Source organism: Poecilia latipinna, unplaced genomic scaffold (genome assembly GCF_001443285.1).
Source record: "Poecilia latipinna isolate Pla-1442-1.1 unplaced genomic scaffold, P_latipinna-1.0 Scaffold478, whole genome shotgun sequence".
Taxonomy (NCBI): Eukaryota; Metazoa; Chordata; class Actinopteri; order Cyprinodontiformes; family Poeciliidae; genus Poecilia; species Poecilia latipinna.
Genome location: NW_015113094.1, coordinates 119870 through 137458, shown reverse-complemented (window position 1 = coordinate 137458; position 17589 = coordinate 119870). Strand labels below are relative to the sequence as shown.

Genomic DNA, 17589 nt, shown 5'->3' with positions numbered 1-17589 from the left:
TTTCAAAGTGAAGTGTAACATATAGTATGTATGAAATGGAAATGTGAGGTACGCTTCTTTGCACAGCACATTCTACCTTTAGTTAACAGCATAATCATGTTTTCTTTTTTACCGTTTGTGTGATCATAAGTTTGCTCTCATCTTACGTCTCAAATGATTTTCCCATTGACATTTAAATGTATTTTGCATGAGGCTTTCATGTTCAAATGGATCTTTAACTGAAAAAGATGACAAGTTTCTTAGAACTTTAAGTATTTCGGTTTTTAAACATCTGGATCAAGAGCATCCAAACTCTTTTTTTTTTAAGGTCTACAAAATATTCATACAATCCTGTATTCTGGTGCCTTGCTTTTGTGATACATCCATGTTTATTTAGTTTTCCGGAAGGTGTGTCTGATTTGTGACAAAAAGTCGCTGCACATTTCAGGTCCTCTATTTGTGGCATAGTACTTTTTTTTTTCTTTTTTTTAATATAATTTTGCAAGTGGGCATAAAAATGGGCAATTGCCATGTTAAGGTTTTGTCTTATTTTTTAATTTATTTAAATTATGTCCACATATTTACACATTAGTAATAACCTTGGTTAGTTTAAGGAAGCCTGCAATGTAATAACAATGCAAATGAACTCTTATTCTCAATCAAGAATAAAAGAAATTCTTCAAGAAGCTTTGTTTTGTGTTTTTCATTGCAACAAACATATAGCGGTTTAACCCTACAAGTCCAAACATATCACTTTTGATTTCAATATTTTGCAGACCTAAGTGGCTTTAACAATTTTGTCACTTCCCCCCAAGTAAATCAATCAACAAATATATTTCAGTCTCAAAAAAATTCAAACTGCACATATAAAAACTTGTAAAATAGTTTCAAAACTTATAAAGTTGAATATGAATGAAAAATAAAAGTTGTTTAAGTGTGCCCTGCATGCAAAAATATGTCTTCTTCCACATTATTAGACATGAAATTTACATACATTGCATGAATAGATGCAGCATGTAATGTTTCTTAACTGATTAAATGAAGCTAAACTTTTATTTAATTAGGTTAGTTCAAATTACCAAAATAATTTGAAAGTCCACTCAGTAAGAAAGATGTCTATACTGCAAAAGCTAGATTATAATTTGAACATGGACTGAAAAACAAATAGCTTAATTTTTGGAAAGATGTATTGGTCTGATGAAACCTGAGCTACAGTTTAAGAGAAATACACATAAACTTCTAAATTTGAGGAAAGTAAAAAACTGGAAAAAAGGGAATAGTTCATTATTTGGCAATATGCAAATGGGAAAAAATAGTTATCCTACCCTAAACGTTTATTCTAATTCAATGTCTAACAGGGAGAAAGAACTGGTTGAGTCTGTTAATGAAGTGTATGTAAACATTGGGTTTTAACTTTATATGCAAAAACTAAATACATCAACAGTAATAGAAAAAACAGAAGAAATTATGTGACGTTTCAATAAAAACAGTTAAATTATTCTATTTTTTACAAATAAGATTTTTCAAACAATTATTTGATACGTCAGGCTTTACGGAGTTAACAAAAACACCAGAAGCAAACATTGTTTTTAAAGATATTTTACTTTTACGAACATATTCTAACAAGTACCGGCATTTAAGTTGCGCAAACTTTACAGTAACGTGGATCAGAGCTACTTTAAGGAAGTTTATATCAGGCAGGATGTTTAGTTGAACTATTTAAGTTTCCAAAGCTGGTTTCACTGAGGTGTCACAAGCAAACATGCAAACATCCTGTATATTTCTAGCTGCTGAGTTTAAACAGTTTTAAAGCTTGAACAAGTAACATTACTTGTACAGAGACCACAGAGAAGAACATCTCTACTGTGTTACTACAGAGCATCTCTAGACAAACTAGCAGGATACATTTAACAACGGCGCATCTTTGAACTGCGATGCAAAGCCTTAGTCATGTTCAAGCACGAAACAAGATACGATCAAATGTACGTATAACAGTTAGCTAACGTGTTAATCTATAACTGAAACAATTTTTTTTTCCTTCGTCTGCTTTTGCGATGCATTGTGATAATGGACCAGACGTTTACTATGGTGTGCAAATGGAGCAAGATGTCTGCGGGTCTTCTGCCTCTCTGAACGTTTTGGGCAGCAGCCCAGCACAATGTTCATTTGGCCTTCTGTGCCTTCTGTGCAGATTTGGTGATTTTACCGCTCGTAGGGGCTTTCTTTTCCACACCTTTTATCACTCCCACCGCCACCGTTTGACGCATGTCTCGGACAGCAAAACGGCCTGAGGAATAAAAAAAAAAAATCTCTGATTTAAACTTTATCTATTCTCAGAAAGGTTAAAAAAACTAAGATTTTAGATTCAGTTTTTCTTGTAGGCAAGTATTTTTTACTATATGAGGTGCAATCCCTTGTAAAAGTATGTATGCATCTTGGATGTTTTCATATTTTGTTTTCATTTTGCTCTTGATTAATGTTAACCTGCATATTTATTAGCCCATCCATGTCCTGCAATTGTGTGCCATTTGCAACATTTTCATGAGCAATGTTCTGGGAGATGTTCAAAGCCAAGAATGTTATTCCATATCCTGAGACTGCCTGACATATGTATAAAGCTTGTTAGGTTTCTAATTGTAACATGATGAGTAGCAGAGCACTTCACAGAGTATGAATACTTTTGCTAGGCACTGTACTGTAGCAATAGACAGGCATTATATTGCAGGACGGGACACTCACCAAGGGGTGGGTACTCAGAGAAGCTCTCCACACACATAGGCTTGCCTGGGATCATATCCACAATGGCAGCATCTCCAGATTTGAGAAACTTCGGGTTATCCTCCAGCTTCTTTCCAGAGCGGCGGTCTATCTTTTCCTTCAGCTCTGCAAACTTGCAAGCGATGTGTGCAGTGTGGCAGTCCAGCACAGGGGCATAGCCAGCACTGATTTGACCAGGGTGGTTCAGGATAATCACCTATGAAAAATGTAATAGCATTGTAAAATACTGAATTTGGAAAAAAATAGCAGCAAACAAAGACAAGAGCTTGGCAACAAATAAAATAGAATTAATTATAATACAAAAAAAATACAGTGGCTTATATTAGTCAACCCTTGGCTGTCATTTTTTAAACCCCTTTTTCAAATTTTCTCAACTGTGAAGTTACTTTAAAAATGAAAGATTTTGTCTCCAACAATTAAGTTACTAAAAGAGCTGGCTAGTACAAATCTATGGATATTTATCATTTAACTACATTTGTCTCTGGAGTATTCCTTCAAGTTGAACTAAAAGACGGACACCCAGTTTTCCAGGTTCTGGGTAACAATAATAATCACAGTCGTTACTAGGGAGCAGACCTGGGAGGTGAAGCCAGCAGCCTCTTGTGGTGGGTCGTTCCTGCTGTCTCCAGCCACATTGCCTCGGCGAATATCCTTCACAGAGACGTTCTTGACATTAAAGCCCACATTGTCTCCAGGTAGCGCCTCACTCAGGGCCTCATGGTGCATCTCCACTGACTTGACTTCAGTGGTCACATTGACGGGAGCAAAAGTCACCACCATGCCGGGTTTCAGGATTCCTGTTTCTACTCGACCCACAGGCACAGTACCAATACCTGATGGAGAGGTAGAGAAGCAACCGGGCGTTATGTGAACCCGGTGCCTGAATGTAAGCTGAAAAGCTATTCTTAAACATGTGGAACAGACAAGGCCTGAGGGAATTTACTCAAAACCTAATTTGTTTCTGCCCTCCTTTCCAAAACCACTTGATAAATTAGGCTTTTATATTTTACAAATATGTTCTTAAAAATCTAAGTCACAAAACTGCAAGATCAACTCACCTCCAATTTTGTAAACGTCCTGCAGAGGCAGACGAAGAGGCTTGTCAGTGGGTCGGGTTGGAGACTGGATGGCATCGAGAGCCTCCAGCAGAGTGGTGCCTGAGGCACTGCCATCTTTGCGATTGATCTTCCAGCCCTTGAACCAGGTCATCTGTAAGAGATCATTGTTACTTTCATGTCAGAGATGGGAGGAGAACAACAGCTTTTGGTGCAGAGCGCCCTTCAACTTTTACATGTGTCCCTGGTCCAACACACCTGAATCAAATGGCTGAATTACCTCCTCAGTATGCAGTCAGGTTCTCTAGAGTCCTGTTAATGATTTTATCATGTGACTCAGGTGTGTTGAAGCAGAGACACGTCTAAAGGTTGTAGGAGCTTGACGGCAGTGCTTTGCAACCGATGAAAAAACATTCAAAAGATCTGCACCTCTGATTCTACGAGCCTCTTTCAGCATGTTAAACACCCATGACAGTACAACTGAAAAAAGGGTGGAATAAGTATAGCTTATAAGAAGAGTTTTTCCGGAAGACCTCTTGTCAAACTCACATTAGGACTGGGCTCCAACATGTTGTCTCCATTCCAGCCTGAGATGGGTACAAAGGCCACGGTGTCAGGATTGTACCCAATCTTCTTGATGTAAGTGCTGACTTCCTTCACAATCTCTTCATAGCGCTTCTGGCTGTAGTTGGGCTCCGTTGAATCCATCTTGTTGACACCTACAATGAGCTGCTTCACTCCCAGAGTGTAGGCAAGTAAGGCATGCTCGCGAGTCTGCCCGTTCTTCGAGATGCCAGCTTCGAACTCGCCCACACCCGCAGCCACAATCAGCACGGCACAGTCAGCCTGAAAGAGATAAAGAAATGAAAACTTCGGGGAGGAAGTGAAAATCTAATTTATTGTTTCACTTATTTATTTTATTTCTACCTGAGATGTCCCAGTGATCATGTTCTTGATGAAGTCTCTGTGTCCTGGAGCGTCAATGATGGTGACATAATACTTGCTTGTCTCAAACTTCCAGAGAGAGATGTCGATGGTGATTCCACGTTCACGCTCTGCCTTGAGTTTGTCCAAAACCCAGGCATATTTGAAGGATCCCTTTCCCATCTAAGAGTGCAGAGGAAAGATATGAATATAAGTGTTTTACTGGGGTAATTTTTCCTTTTATATGCTATTTCTACCTATACCTAGGTACCAAACTGCTGTTCTTGAGTTCTCCTCAAATCCAACAGCATTGACAAATGTTAATTCATGTTTTGCGTCTAAATGAAGACAAGAAAAGCATTTCTATCACTTGGCTTTTGGAGTCCATATCACAGAATATATATATTTTTTTTACATTTCTTTTTCTTTTATGGAATAAAAAAAAATTAAAATCTGTAACAACTTCTTAGGCATATCAAATTTTTTATATTATTAACACTGGTGATGGCGGCTAACAATTATTAAATAAACAATAATCCATACTCTAACTTCATTTTAATTTTAATTACCTATTATTACAGAGTTAAGTTCAATGTCACAGTGAAATTAAACTGCGAGTCTATGCCAAGTCATCAAGTTTGTTTGTAAAGCACATTTTCATCAACAAGGCAGTTCAAAGTGCTTTACATAAAAACATAATGCAGTCAAAAATTACGAAACTGTTTGCCAAGCAGTAAACATTACATTTTACCAAATGTCCTCATTAATGTCATCAAGCAAATTCACGTCAAATAATGTTCATCAATGTTCGACTTACTACTATTTATTTTTGCTTAAAAAAGATGAAAATCAAGCCCCAAGTCTATTTTGAGCCAGAGCTCACTATTAAATTTGAAGTTTCTAAACCTTCTGAAGGTTTAGGTCTCAATTAATGTAATGAAAAGCGTGTTGAGATTCGTGACATCATTTGTTCACCTGCACACTGTTTGAAACATGTTATATGGTTTCTAAGACTCAATGAACTCAGACTTTCAGGAAACTAAAAGTTCTGTATGAATCAGTGATATTGAAGCTACAGAAGACTAAATAGTTGCTTGTCACATGGCCTTTGTCCTTAACGCTTCAATCCACGTTTCTGTGTCAACCACAAGACGCAAAAATTAGCTCTGGATAAACCGGGCTCCACTGAAGTGAGCTGTTGAAAAGTTACAATGCAGAAAATCCTAAAAAAAATATTCTATTTAAATCATACCTCTGCAGCTTCCTTCTCAAACTTCTCAATCGTTCTTTTGTCGATGCCCCCGCACTTGTAGATGAGGTGGCCTGTGGTGGTGGACTTCCCTGAGTCCACATGTCCTATAACCACAATGTTAATGTGGAGCTTCTCCTTCCCCATCCTGGCTCAGCCTGGAAGACGCTGAACAATAGAAACAAACAAAACATGTCAGAATCAACAACATGCAGCATAGAAAGCATACAACCTCAACAGTGAGACAATACTGATCAAAAACAAGTGAACTTTAATTTGTACTCCACACTGTGCTAATATGTTAATTAAATTGATCTGATCAAGCCAATCCCCTCGATTTACGGTTAGATACACTGCAGTGCAGATCTAGATATTGAACTTTAGCACACACTGTATCATTTACTTTAATTTAATTAAACAAGGACATCCTGAAACGAAAACTCAGCTGAAATTCACCCATTGCCATTAAAGTAAGTAAGTAGACAAATTACCTCTAAATGTGAAATGTGATTGATTTAACTTTATTGAACGGAATATTGCAGACATGCTGCTATCTTACAACATTGTATATTAATAAAAATGATCAACTTCATTTAGTTGATCATTTATTTTCAGTTTTAATTTTTTAAGAAAAATTAATAACCAAATGAGTTTATTTTTCATACACTTTTGACATTAGATTAGTAACATTAATAATTACAAAATCACCCTACTACATGTAATCTCTACATCATATTTGTCTTTTTTTATTTGACCAGTTTTTGGATTTTATATATATATATATATATATATATATATATATATATATATATATATATATATATAAATATATATATATATATATAAATATATATATATAAATATATATATATATATACACACTGCTCAAAAAAATAAAGGGAACACTCAAATAACACATCCTAGATCTGAATGAATGAAATATTCTCATTGAATACTTTGTTCTGTACAAAGTTGAATGTGCTGACAACAAAATCACACAAAAATCATCAATGGAAATCAAATTTATTAACCAATGGAGGCCTGGATTTGGAGCCACACACAAAATTAAAGTGAAATGTTCCCTTTATTTTTTTGAGCAGTATATATTTAACATAAACCACCTTGCAATAGAAAACTCACCCCATTCTTATCTGTTGGTACATTACATCTTTTTAATATTTTTTATCATAATATTATGCAGACCTCTTCAATAAATTAAAATATTATTTGAAAAGCTCATTTATTTTCGAAACTCAATTCACAAAGTGAAACCTCATGTTTGTTTCCCACTTGTTGATTTACTATGTAAGGATCACATAAAATAAAATGCAAATATAAAAGATGGACAGACATAATGGGTTGTGAATGGGTATTTAACGCACAATGTAGTAGTATACTAAGGGAGAATTTAGAAAAACAACACGGGATACAGCTGGTTGTAGAAATAAACGTAACCTCCAGAAGCCTTTTTATTAAACGAAACAAAAAAAAAAAGTTGAAGTTTAATGGCGGCCACCAATTCATATGACAAGTCACCATGGAACATGAATATATTTCACAAAAAAATACCTTAAACAGACTTACATTAAGAATGTAAACGCACGAAATTTAAAACCATGCCACTAAATAATTATTTGGAGACATTACTTACCGTTGGCTTACTTTTCTCCGATGTGATGAACTAAGCTAACAGTTAGCACACGATTTTTTTTTTTTTCAAAAGGCCTTTAGCTACTCCTAAAGGACGCATGCGCATTTATTTAGTTTCATACTTGTAACTGGAAGAGGAACCAGAAAACATCAACTCAGTGTTTTATCAACATGTCTGACGTTAAAATATATATATAATAATATTAACAGGCTATGTATGTCCATATGTTCCACGATGATTCGTAATATGAGATGGCAAAGCAAGCGATCAGTCTACAGCTATTATTGATAGATAAATAAAATAGAATAAAATAAAACAAAACAGTATGACTTCAAAACAGTGTGGATTTGATAGCATAGAGCGCAGTGCTGATGCAATACTGCAGAGGTGAGGGCGTTAAGGGATATTTGGGTCTGCATGTCTCAGCATCTTCCCAGACAGTTACACTGCACTGTTTATTCTAATGTGACAGCAGCATGATGGGCGAAGAGGCATCATCCCCGCACGACTTCCATAAAAAATATTCTCAATTGAAACTGCGCCACTCAGGCCTAACCACCCCTAGAACACCCCTTTGCACTTGTTATGGCATCAAATTACAACAGGCATCACAGACACTCCACATTCAGATGCAGACTTGCTATGGGTATTCTCCTAACACGTCCCCGAAGTCAGCTGCCTTTAAAATGGAGCATGAAAAAAGCTGAATAAAATGTACGTTGTTTGTGTAGGAGTCGTTCAGGAAGCCATTACCAAACCTACCTTTGCCTGTAAGGTGTGCTCAATGGTTCACAGTAGGGGTGAAACAGAAGATGCTGCCTTTTGTGCTGTCCTGGGACTGACGCAGACAAGGTACCGTTGTGGCAAAAGCCGTCAAATGCGTCATTTACTGAAACTGCGAGGTTCAGCCACTAGATGGAGCCCTGCTGCCTCTCTGCACAATTTGGTGGCGAAAAGGTACACTGCTTTCAGTAATAAATTACTTTTTAAGTCTGATAGATTGTTGGGCCTTTATATAACCCAGTTAATGTGAGACATTTGTACATTTAACTGCATTATTGGTACATTTAACTCTCTTCTTCTTCTAGACTTGAATGTCTTATGGTGTTTGAAATCAATCTGAGATACTGTGTGTTTTTATATTTGCCTTCATAATTATTAAGTCCACGATGATTATCCACTACTGTCTTTTTTGATTTACAGGTGTCTTAATGCTGCTTATCAGAATGAACTATAGATTTGGACATATCCCTTTATATAACGATTACAAACAATTCTCTGTGAAAACTGGTATTTAGTACAGAAATATTATGTTATATTCATGCTGGAGCCAACTCTGTCATCAGGAAGTTTGCAGATTTGGCCTCTGTCCAAAAAATAATCACTGATACACAGGACAAGAAGACTAAGTCTTGGAGAGAGATTTATTCACAAAGTTGTGCATAACACAAAATCACTTGTGAAAGACATGCAGCATCTTGCGGCATAAACTCAGTAAACTCCTCAAGATGGAAAATCTGCTCTGTCCTTTTTTATTGGATTGTTGCGTCTTCTGTTCAGTCTGTCCATGTGAACACCGAGGTAAACTTGTTATCCACCTCCACTTCTCTGATGGAAACAGTGTTTGATCTAACCCTATTTCTTTCTATATATACAATAGTCTTCTTTGTTTTGTTTGTATGACTGATCCATTACTGTGACATAAAGCAGCCCGTTAGTATTTTGTCCATCTCTGATACACCTGACGACTGCAGTCATCTGAGTATTTCTGCAGATGACAGGAATCTAACATGTACTGAAAGTCTGAAGTAAACAAAGTGAAAAAGTGTGAGAGGACAGTTTCCTCTGGCCAACAAATTGACCAACAAATAGTCCCAATAAAGAATCTGAAAAGTATTGTCAAAAAGAAAATGAGACCTCACACCTGAAGTCTGCAATTACAGCAAACTGGAACCCCTTAATACCCCAATGGAGCCACTTACTTTTCACTTTATGGCACGATACAGTAATTCATGCAAAAATAATCCCCAAACAAGCATTGGGATTATTTCTCTATAGCGCATGGATGCTTTTCAACTGTCCACAATGTCTGAATTAAACATCCTTTGCTCTTAAAAAAAAGTACAAAGTTTTTCTAAGGAACTTTTAGTTAAAAAAAAAAAAGTACCACTCAGTGTAATTAATAAAAATGATGTTTTTTATTCAAATATTTTTCATTTAATTTTGTTACTTAAATTAATTAATTTTCTGATGATTTTCTGATTATCTGACATCTCAGATATGAGATCTGAGATCAGATGTCAATTATCATAACAGAAATAACTGTTACGATTAATAAAAGCAATCAAACTAAAATAAAATAAAGATGTTTAAAAACTAACATGAAGAAGAACCCACAACAGGTTTATTTTAAATAAACAGATTGTAATATCTAAATATTCGCCCAGGGCAGAAAATGCAGTCTGTGTAAAGTCATTTACTGAAGCTGCTGGCAGGGGGCAGTCTTGTTCCTGTAGTTAGATTATTAAACCATCGAGATGGACTCAACCCCAGATTACACGTTCATATGCTTTAGACATCAGTGATTTCCTACAAAAAGGGAGGAGACAACAGACAGCGCATGCACTTCATTGACTTCAGGAAATAAGCATAAAACAAACAAACAAAGGAATAAAATTCATATCTGTAGTTTTATTACACAGATAAATTTACGTAAATGTTTATTATATGAATTAAGTGGCATTTTGTTTGTTTTTATATAGAAAAATAGTTTTACCGCTTTGTCGCACAAAAATTGCGTCATTGATCACGCTCACTCAGCTGTTCCCGTCACGCCGCAGAATCAGGAAAATAATACATGTTCCATTATATTCGAGTTTAATCTGTCGTCATGAACATAGAGTTTCTTTGTTTGGTGTGAGAAGACATTGTTGTAAGGTAATGCACATTATTGAGTTTTTTTTTTTTTTCCTGAAAGGAAAATGCATCTGTTTCAGTAGGACTCCTTATATCTGATGCTTATCCTCATTATTACGCGTTTCGTAGACATGCTCATTCTCAGCCGTAGGCATGCAATTTTAATGCCAAGATCAGTGATAGTATTTGTCTCTCCCGGCCAGCCTGTTTTGGTAACGCTCCTATTCATCGCACGAATGAGAAGTTGTGTCAATTTCACTTCCAGTTTTAATATGTTCTGCAAATTGTATCTTATTCCTAGGACTTTTTCTTTTATCACTGGGTCAATGAAGCCCATCAGAGACGCTCAGCTGGGGGCTTTCACCTTCTTTGCCTCAGCTCTCCCTCATGATGTTTGTGGTAGCAATGGCCTCCCTCTGACGCCCAACTCCATTAAAATCCTGGGGCGTTTCCAGATCCTTAAGACCATCACTCATCCTAGACTGTGTCAGTATGTGGACATCTCCAGAGGGAAACATGGTATGGCTGTTAACCCTGTTAGTTGTATGATATATTTTGTTCAGCTGGTAACGGGCTTTAATGCACTGCGTTTACTGCAAGCCTGTTACAAAAATTCACTACAAAGCTTTGTGAGAAATCCCAGTAGATTCCTTAAGAAGACTTGTTTATTTTTAGTTTCTTGAAAAGGCTTGAGCTCCCGAAATATCCTAATATGCTAAGAAAAACTCTGAAACACTGTGTATTAAAAGACATTTTTTTTAATACTTACTAAATGATCAACTAATTTTAGTGCTGCAAGATAAACAACAACAAAAAAAGAGAAAAAAAATAGATGCATGTCTATCACCAATTTCTTTTTGTCTTTCTGCATAGAACGGCTGATTGTTGTTGCAGAGCACTATTCAAGGAACGTGGGTGATTTCAGGCAAGAGCAAACAGCGAGGTAAGTTATGATCTAACTTCTCATTTGGGATTTTGACTAGATCATTATAAAACATGAGTGTGCTTTAAACCAAATCATTATGCTGTAATCCTGGATGTATGTTTAGGGTTTCTTCTATGGTTGAAGTTGGTTGACCATCTACACCAGTAAGAAGTCTGTTGCAGCCTGTTTACAGTTTTTCTCTCCTCCATAGGGGCCACTGTTAGTGGTGCACTGACTCTGTAGAGTTACTGTGGAACTCTTGGCTGCATTTCTGGTTAATGCTGTCTTTGCTCTGACTCGCAGTGTATTTATTGAGATTAAATTACATACCGGTAGAATGTATGTATTAATCATGTGACTTCTTTAGGTAGTTGGTTGCACAGAATTGTATTGGGGCATTTTCCTTCTCCTTCACAATTTGTGCTGATTTGTGTTGGTCTATCGCATAAAAGCCCAATCAAGATTTGTGGTAGTAACATGACAAAATGCGAAAAAGTTTAATGAGTATATATGTCTATCAATTATGCAAGGTAGATACAACGTAGATACTGTAGCATGCATTAACCTTGTCAGCTGTTTATATTGTAGTATTGCTAAAATTATGTCTGTAAAACCTTGACACACAAATGTTCCAACTCTTGCTTTTTATTGAATTTGTGTTAGTCCAGAAAAGGTACTCCAGGTTGCCTACGAGGTTCTTGAAGGACTGGACTTCATGAACAAACATGGCTTGGTGCACAGAGCCCTCAGCCCAAACAATGTACTTTTGGATTGCAAGGTAATGTTTGTAACCATGTAGTTACTCCTGTTAAAAGACAAATACATTTATGCTTTAATATGACACTTTGGCATCCTGTTGCCAAATAGTCACGAATAAGAACGTAATGATTTTAAAATATTTAAAACTAAACTGAATTATTGCATTTGTTATTCATAAAAAAGAAAAAAAAACTAACATATTAAGATTTAAAATGTGTTTATATTACCTTATTTTCAAATGACCAAATCAAAAATAGATTTTCAAAACTTTGAGATCCGTTGGGTTTTTATATCAATTAAATAGTAATTCTGCTTCTTTAAGAGCCAGACTGTAAAATTTTAAATAAATAGTAATGGAAATATCTACAAACTCTCATTTTGTGATGGATTTTGTTTCTTAAGGGCAACGTCAAACTGGCAAAGTTCGGCCTTTACCACATGACTGATCATGGGGCGGATGTTGATTTTCCCATTGGGTAAGTCCGTTTCCTCTTTAATTTTCCCAGGTAGCTATGAGTCAGAGGTCAGAGCTGCAGTTCTATCTCTTTGTTTTTATTACAACCAAACTTCAAGAAGGGTAACATGTAGGATGATGATAAGTGTGAGCTTATGTGCTGTGTCATATCGACTCCAGCAACCCATCATACCTTGCTCCAGAGGTGATTGCCCTGGGCTGCTTCCACCCCAGTGATCCGTCACATAGTGAAACTCCATTGCCTTCAGGACCTAAGTCGGATGTCTGGTCACTTGGAATCTTACTCTTTGAACTATGTGCAGTAAGCATCCCTTCTAAATCCCCTGAAATATTTATAGTTATTTTTTTCAACTGGACTTTTCCTAAATTCCAGCTGTTCGAATAATGATTAGTTTCTAATATAATGATGTTAATCAATCGTAGGGAAGGAGAGTCTTGCAGAACATTGAATTAAGTGACAAACTGAAGTTCATTTTAACCTTGGGTGAGTAAGCAGGATTTAATTAACCTGAGTGTAGAGCAATGTGCTCTGAAACTCAACTGGGCTTATAAGGAGACGTTGTCTGTTTTTGCCAGGTTGCATGGATGATATTGTCACTGTCCTTGCTGAGGAACATGGATGCTTAGAAATCATTAAGGTACGCCTGAGAAACACTCTGTCTCTGCACCTACACAATTAGACAACTATTTAATACTGCTGGTTACTGTTAACAGTAGTTTGTTACTTTTGAGATAAGTAGAAAGCATATGTACGTAACCCTATAGACATAGAAATTATGTGAAGGCTGGATTTTAATCCATATATGTGTTATTTTACAAAATGATAAAAAAGTTTTAGTTCTAGTTTTATTCATGAAAGTTTCAGTTTTTAATACTTGTATATGTGTTAAAGGCCATGTCTGCAAAATGTATCCTTGTTTCATACCAGATTTTAGGAACCATTTTTTTTTTTAGTACATGTAATGAAATAAATGACAAAAATATATAACACATAAGTTTTTAGATGTAGTCATCCTTATTCTGTAGAATTGATCAATCCTATTTAAAAGTACTTGCATACCAAAAGCATTTATGCATATTGACTGTTTTGATGTATTGAAAATGGGATCTTTTGTGATAACTTGAATGGGGAAAGTAGCTGATCATCACATTTATGATGTGTTCACAGGAGATGCCTGAGAATGTTGTTGAATTGTTAAGGAAGTGTTTGACCTTTCTGCCATCCAAAAGGTAAATCTAGTGTTTGCTACAGATTCCCCCCACATTTTTTCACACCACTGTTGAAGATGTGTTCCGTATATTATGTTATTGTTTGCTGATTAACGTTAGCCACACTTTCCTCAATGTATCGAAGAACTCTGCAGGATATAAATACAGATATGCAAAACTCGACTTCCTGCCTCTCACCACATGATGTCAGTCAAGACACAAAACTGAGGCTTATTTGTTGATCTTGTTTATTGAAAAATAGTGAAAATTACAATCAGGTACTTTGGAATCGCAAAGAAATCCAAGTAAATTCAAGATTATCTAAATTTTATTTATCCAGGCATATCTGAACCTTTTACTATTTCTTTTTTAATAAGCTCATTTGATAAGTGTATCAAAAAGCAGCTGGTTTTTGCACATATGGTCCAAAAACAATTGCACTGCATCCAATATAAACAGGGGTTTAAAAAGAACTGATTTTACAGTATATGACCTTCTGATCTCCTATCAAGAGAAGATTGACCGATATTGATTTCTGGCTGATTCTATTGGTACATCTCCATTTTTGTCCCTTTACTCCGTATTTGGATGTGTGTATGAATGGGTGAATGTAGTGTAAAGAGCTTTGCAATCGTTAGACTTGGTAAAGCATGATACGAATGCAGGCCATTTATCTTTTAACCTTTTTCTGCTTTTTGTCACCTGAAGGCCAACCCCTGCTGAGCTGCTTGGAGACCCTGTTTTTGATGCCATTTCCTGCCACTATCCACCCTTCCAGAAGCCTGTCAGTTTGTTTTCATCTTCTCTGCGCTGTGCACACCTACACCTCCCAGATGACATCAGTGATCTTTGCAAAGGTCTCCTTCAAATATTACCTGATCTTTAGTTTGGTTAAATATCTCTTTTTCTACACCCGAAACAGTAGGCCAAAACACTAAACATTGTTTTGTCTTGCCGTTGCTGCTTGCAAGTACTTGAGGTTTTGTTTGTGTGTAAACCTAGATGATGATGAGGATTACTTGTCAGAGCGCGGCATAGATGAGGTGTACCATCTATGGTGCCTCGCAGGTGGAGACCTGGAGAAGGAGCTTACCAACAAGGAAATCATCCAGTCTAAGCCGCCAATCTGCACATTGCCCAAGTACACCACATGCACACAGACATGCACTCAATCACATGGGGGATGTCTGAATATATGCACATTTTTAATCATGTCATGGCCTATTTAGAATGCTCTTATATTTTCTTTTAGGTTTGTCTTGGAGGATGGGGAATCATTTGGCCAAGGGAGAGATCGAAGCTTCCTGCTTGATGACACCACAGTGACGCTGTCTCTGTGCCAACTCAGAAATGTAAGGCGGTTTGTGTACCTTACTACATTAAGATGCGAGTTTTGACAATCGTATCACTGGAAAAAATGTTGGCAGTGAAAGACACAAAGAAAACGAACGGAAAAAAAAAAAATTAATACAAAAAAGTGTGTCACCAATTGTCAGTTTTTCTTTTTTTCAGGGTGAAATGCTTGTAACGGTCAACTTCGATAAATTTCACAAACAAGAACTAAGAGTGCTTAGTGTAATTTCTAGAATCCTAAAAGTGTATAAAAAAATATACTTGGCGGCTTAACTATATACATATCTACTGCTACAGACCCAAATGTGTCTTTTATAAAATGAGTGAACATAAGCCCCCTCTAATATTTTGATAAATACCTCTTAGCAAGACCCAGAGAAAGAACACATTTTTTGTAGACATCAACAGGATGCGGGTATTATTTTTGCTGGAATTTTGATTAGAAATGGTGGAATTCATTCAAATTGCATGATTTTCCTTGGAAATTATATAATGTAGGAACATTCCCTATAATTTACTTAACAGTGTCAAAGCAAGAGTTGCGAGAAGGAGTCTTATTTGTGCATCTCAAATCCAGTTTTGATCAGTGTCTGGGACGTGTAGTCCTGAATCCAGTCGTGTCCAAATAACAACTGTCTCCCTCTGATGAAAATAAATTAGTTTGGATTGGAGCCATCATAAAATGAAAGCAGCTGCAACACCAGTCTCATTATCCACACTGAACACACATTTGCATTGGAATGAACAGAGGGTGCCAACCAAAAAAAACAAGCTGCCTTCCGGACAAAAGTTTGGTGATCAAGATGAGACAAAGATTGAAATGTTTGACCACAGTGACAGGAAGGATGTTAGGAAGCGTAAAGGTAAAGTGGTGGTGGCGGGAGTATGCCACCACCACTACTAATTTGTAAGTAGTCCTACAAATTAGTAGTCCTAATTTGTAGGACTACTTACAAATTAAGTCAACTTTATGTTAAATAAACAGACGTTTGAAACCTGGAAAGGGTTGAGTGTTGCAGCAGAACAAAAACTTGGTTGGAATGGATAAAGCAGACAACCTTAAAACTAGTGAAATAGCGCTCACCTCAACACTATTCAAAATTTGTTGACTATAATTTAGTGGTAGCTTCGCAACAGGAAACCAACCATCAATAAATAAACTAAACCATACAAAGATTCAGACGTTTGTTGATAGCTGTGGCTTCATGGATATATTCGAGAATTTTTTCTGTTAAAATTAGTGATAAATCCACAACAAATTCAAACATGTGCATCCATTTTTTTTTTTTTTTACATCACTAAAACTTTTTGTTGCTAATTATGTAACCCTGAACAAAAATCCCCTCAAACTGATCCTTCAAGGGACAAAATTTAAAAAAAGAAAACATTCACAGATACTCCATATTTAAAATGAGCAATTCAGGTACAGTTGCATTAGATTATAATATATAATTATTTTACAAATTTTGAATTGTACAAAAGGCATATTTTCTTTTTAGTGTCCATATTATCTATTTGTACAGATTATTAAACTGTGCCAAACTGAAGATCAGTGGGCCCTTTATTTTAAGCATAAATGAGAGGCAAGCACATGTATGTCGAGTTGGACGTTTTGTTTCGTTGACTCTTATCACAGAGTTGAAATCAGGACATGAAAAAGAATATCTTTTTTTTTTTTTTTGGTCTAGAGACTGAAGGATGTTGCTGGAGAAGCCTATTACCCTCTGCTGGAAGACGAGTAAGCCTCCTCCATTCTAAGACCTTTCCCATCTCCCATGCCACTATTTTTTAACATTATCTTGTCATTCCTATTGGCACCAGTAATGTCATGTCCCTATCCACCTTCCTCCTCCAGACAGTCGAGTTTGCCGCAGTCTAACAGCAGCAATGAGCTGTCGGCCACTGTCACGCTGCCACTCATCATCCGCGAGAGAGACACAGAGTACCAACTCATCCGCATCATCCTATTTGACAGGTTGCTCAAGGTCAGGGCAGCATATGTCCTTGTGTACATCAGCCTTACACACTCAGAATCCACACCCGGGGTAGAATACACAAGCATAACGTTCTCAACTTCAATCTGTAGCATATTTCATTGGTATTTTATGCGAAAGAGAAACACAGAATAGAGCATAATTGTGAAGGGGAAGGACAACCACAGGGTTTGTAAAGTATTTTTTGTTAAAAAAAAAATCTATAGCAGTAAATGCACCCCCACCTTGAAACATGGAGGTAGCAGCACCATGCCGAAAGGATGCATTTCTTTATCATAGATGTTAAAACTGGTCAGAGTTGTTTGGAAGTTTGATGGAGCTA

At 36.5% G+C, this 17589-nt stretch overlaps 2 protein-coding genes across 3 annotated transcripts in view; one reads left to right on the top strand and one right to left on the bottom strand.

Moving 5' to 3' along the window:
- Positions 1–1563: 1563 nt before the first annotated feature.
- Positions 1564–8532, bottom strand: LOC106951885 (elongation factor 1-alpha 1). 2 transcript variants are annotated; one of them, XM_015039625.1, is made up of 8 exons: positions 8399–8532; positions 5989–6153; positions 4740–4919; positions 4362–4658; positions 3816–3966; positions 3334–3590; positions 2719–2953; positions 1564–2266 (listed from the first exon to the last, which is right to left on the bottom strand). In XM_015039625.1, the coding sequence occupies exons 2-8, from the start codon at positions 6130–6132 to the stop codon at positions 2142–2144; spliced, it is 1389 nt and encodes a 462-aa protein (XP_014895111.1). In that variant the 5' UTR covers positions 6133–6153; positions 8399–8532; the 3' UTR covers positions 1564–2141. The 2 variants fall into 2 exon arrangements, with proteins under 2 accessions (XP_014895111.1, XP_014895112.1); XM_015039626.1 differs by lacking the exon at positions 8399–8532 and adding an exon at positions 7637–7707.
- A 1892-nt stretch (positions 8533–10424) lies between these two features.
- Positions 10425–17589, top strand: part of tbck (TBC1 domain containing kinase) — a 41198-nt gene continuing 34033 nt past the window's right edge. The window contains exons 1-14 of the mRNA XM_015039624.1: positions 10425–10573; positions 10854–11071; positions 11426–11495; positions 12141–12255; positions 12639–12712; positions 12871–13012; positions 13135–13195; positions 13288–13349; positions 13880–13941; positions 14629–14777; positions 14923–15061; positions 15173–15272; positions 16962–17011; positions 17129–17258. Coding sequence (XP_014895110.1) covers positions 10879–11071; positions 11426–11495; positions 12141–12255; positions 12639–12712; positions 12871–13012; positions 13135–13195; positions 13288–13349; positions 13880–13941; positions 14629–14777; positions 14923–15061; positions 15173–15272; positions 16962–17011; positions 17129–17258 — 1347 coding nt within the window. The 5' untranslated portion in view covers positions 10425–10573; positions 10854–10878. The remainder of the gene's footprint in view (positions 10574–10853; positions 11072–11425; positions 11496–12140; positions 12256–12638; positions 12713–12870; positions 13013–13134; positions 13196–13287; positions 13350–13879; positions 13942–14628; positions 14778–14922; positions 15062–15172; positions 15273–16961; positions 17012–17128; positions 17259–17589) is intronic.

What these genes read in the sequence shown, in the direction of transcription:
- LOC106951885 (XM_015039625.1), bottom strand. Translation starts at nt 6,132, where the DNA reads ATGGGGAAGGAGAAGCTCCACATTAACATTGTGGTTATAGGACATGTG. An exon ending in TTGAGAAGGAAGCTGCAGAG is followed by an intron (nt 4,920 to 5,988) that starts GTATGATTTAAA and finishes CTGCACTCTTAG; the next exon opens with ATGGGAAAGGGATCCTTCAA. An exon ending in CTGCTGGCTTCACCTCCCAG is followed by an intron (nt 2,954 to 3,333) that starts GTCTGCTCCCTA and finishes CATTTTTCATAG; the next exon opens with GTGATTATCCTGAACCACCC.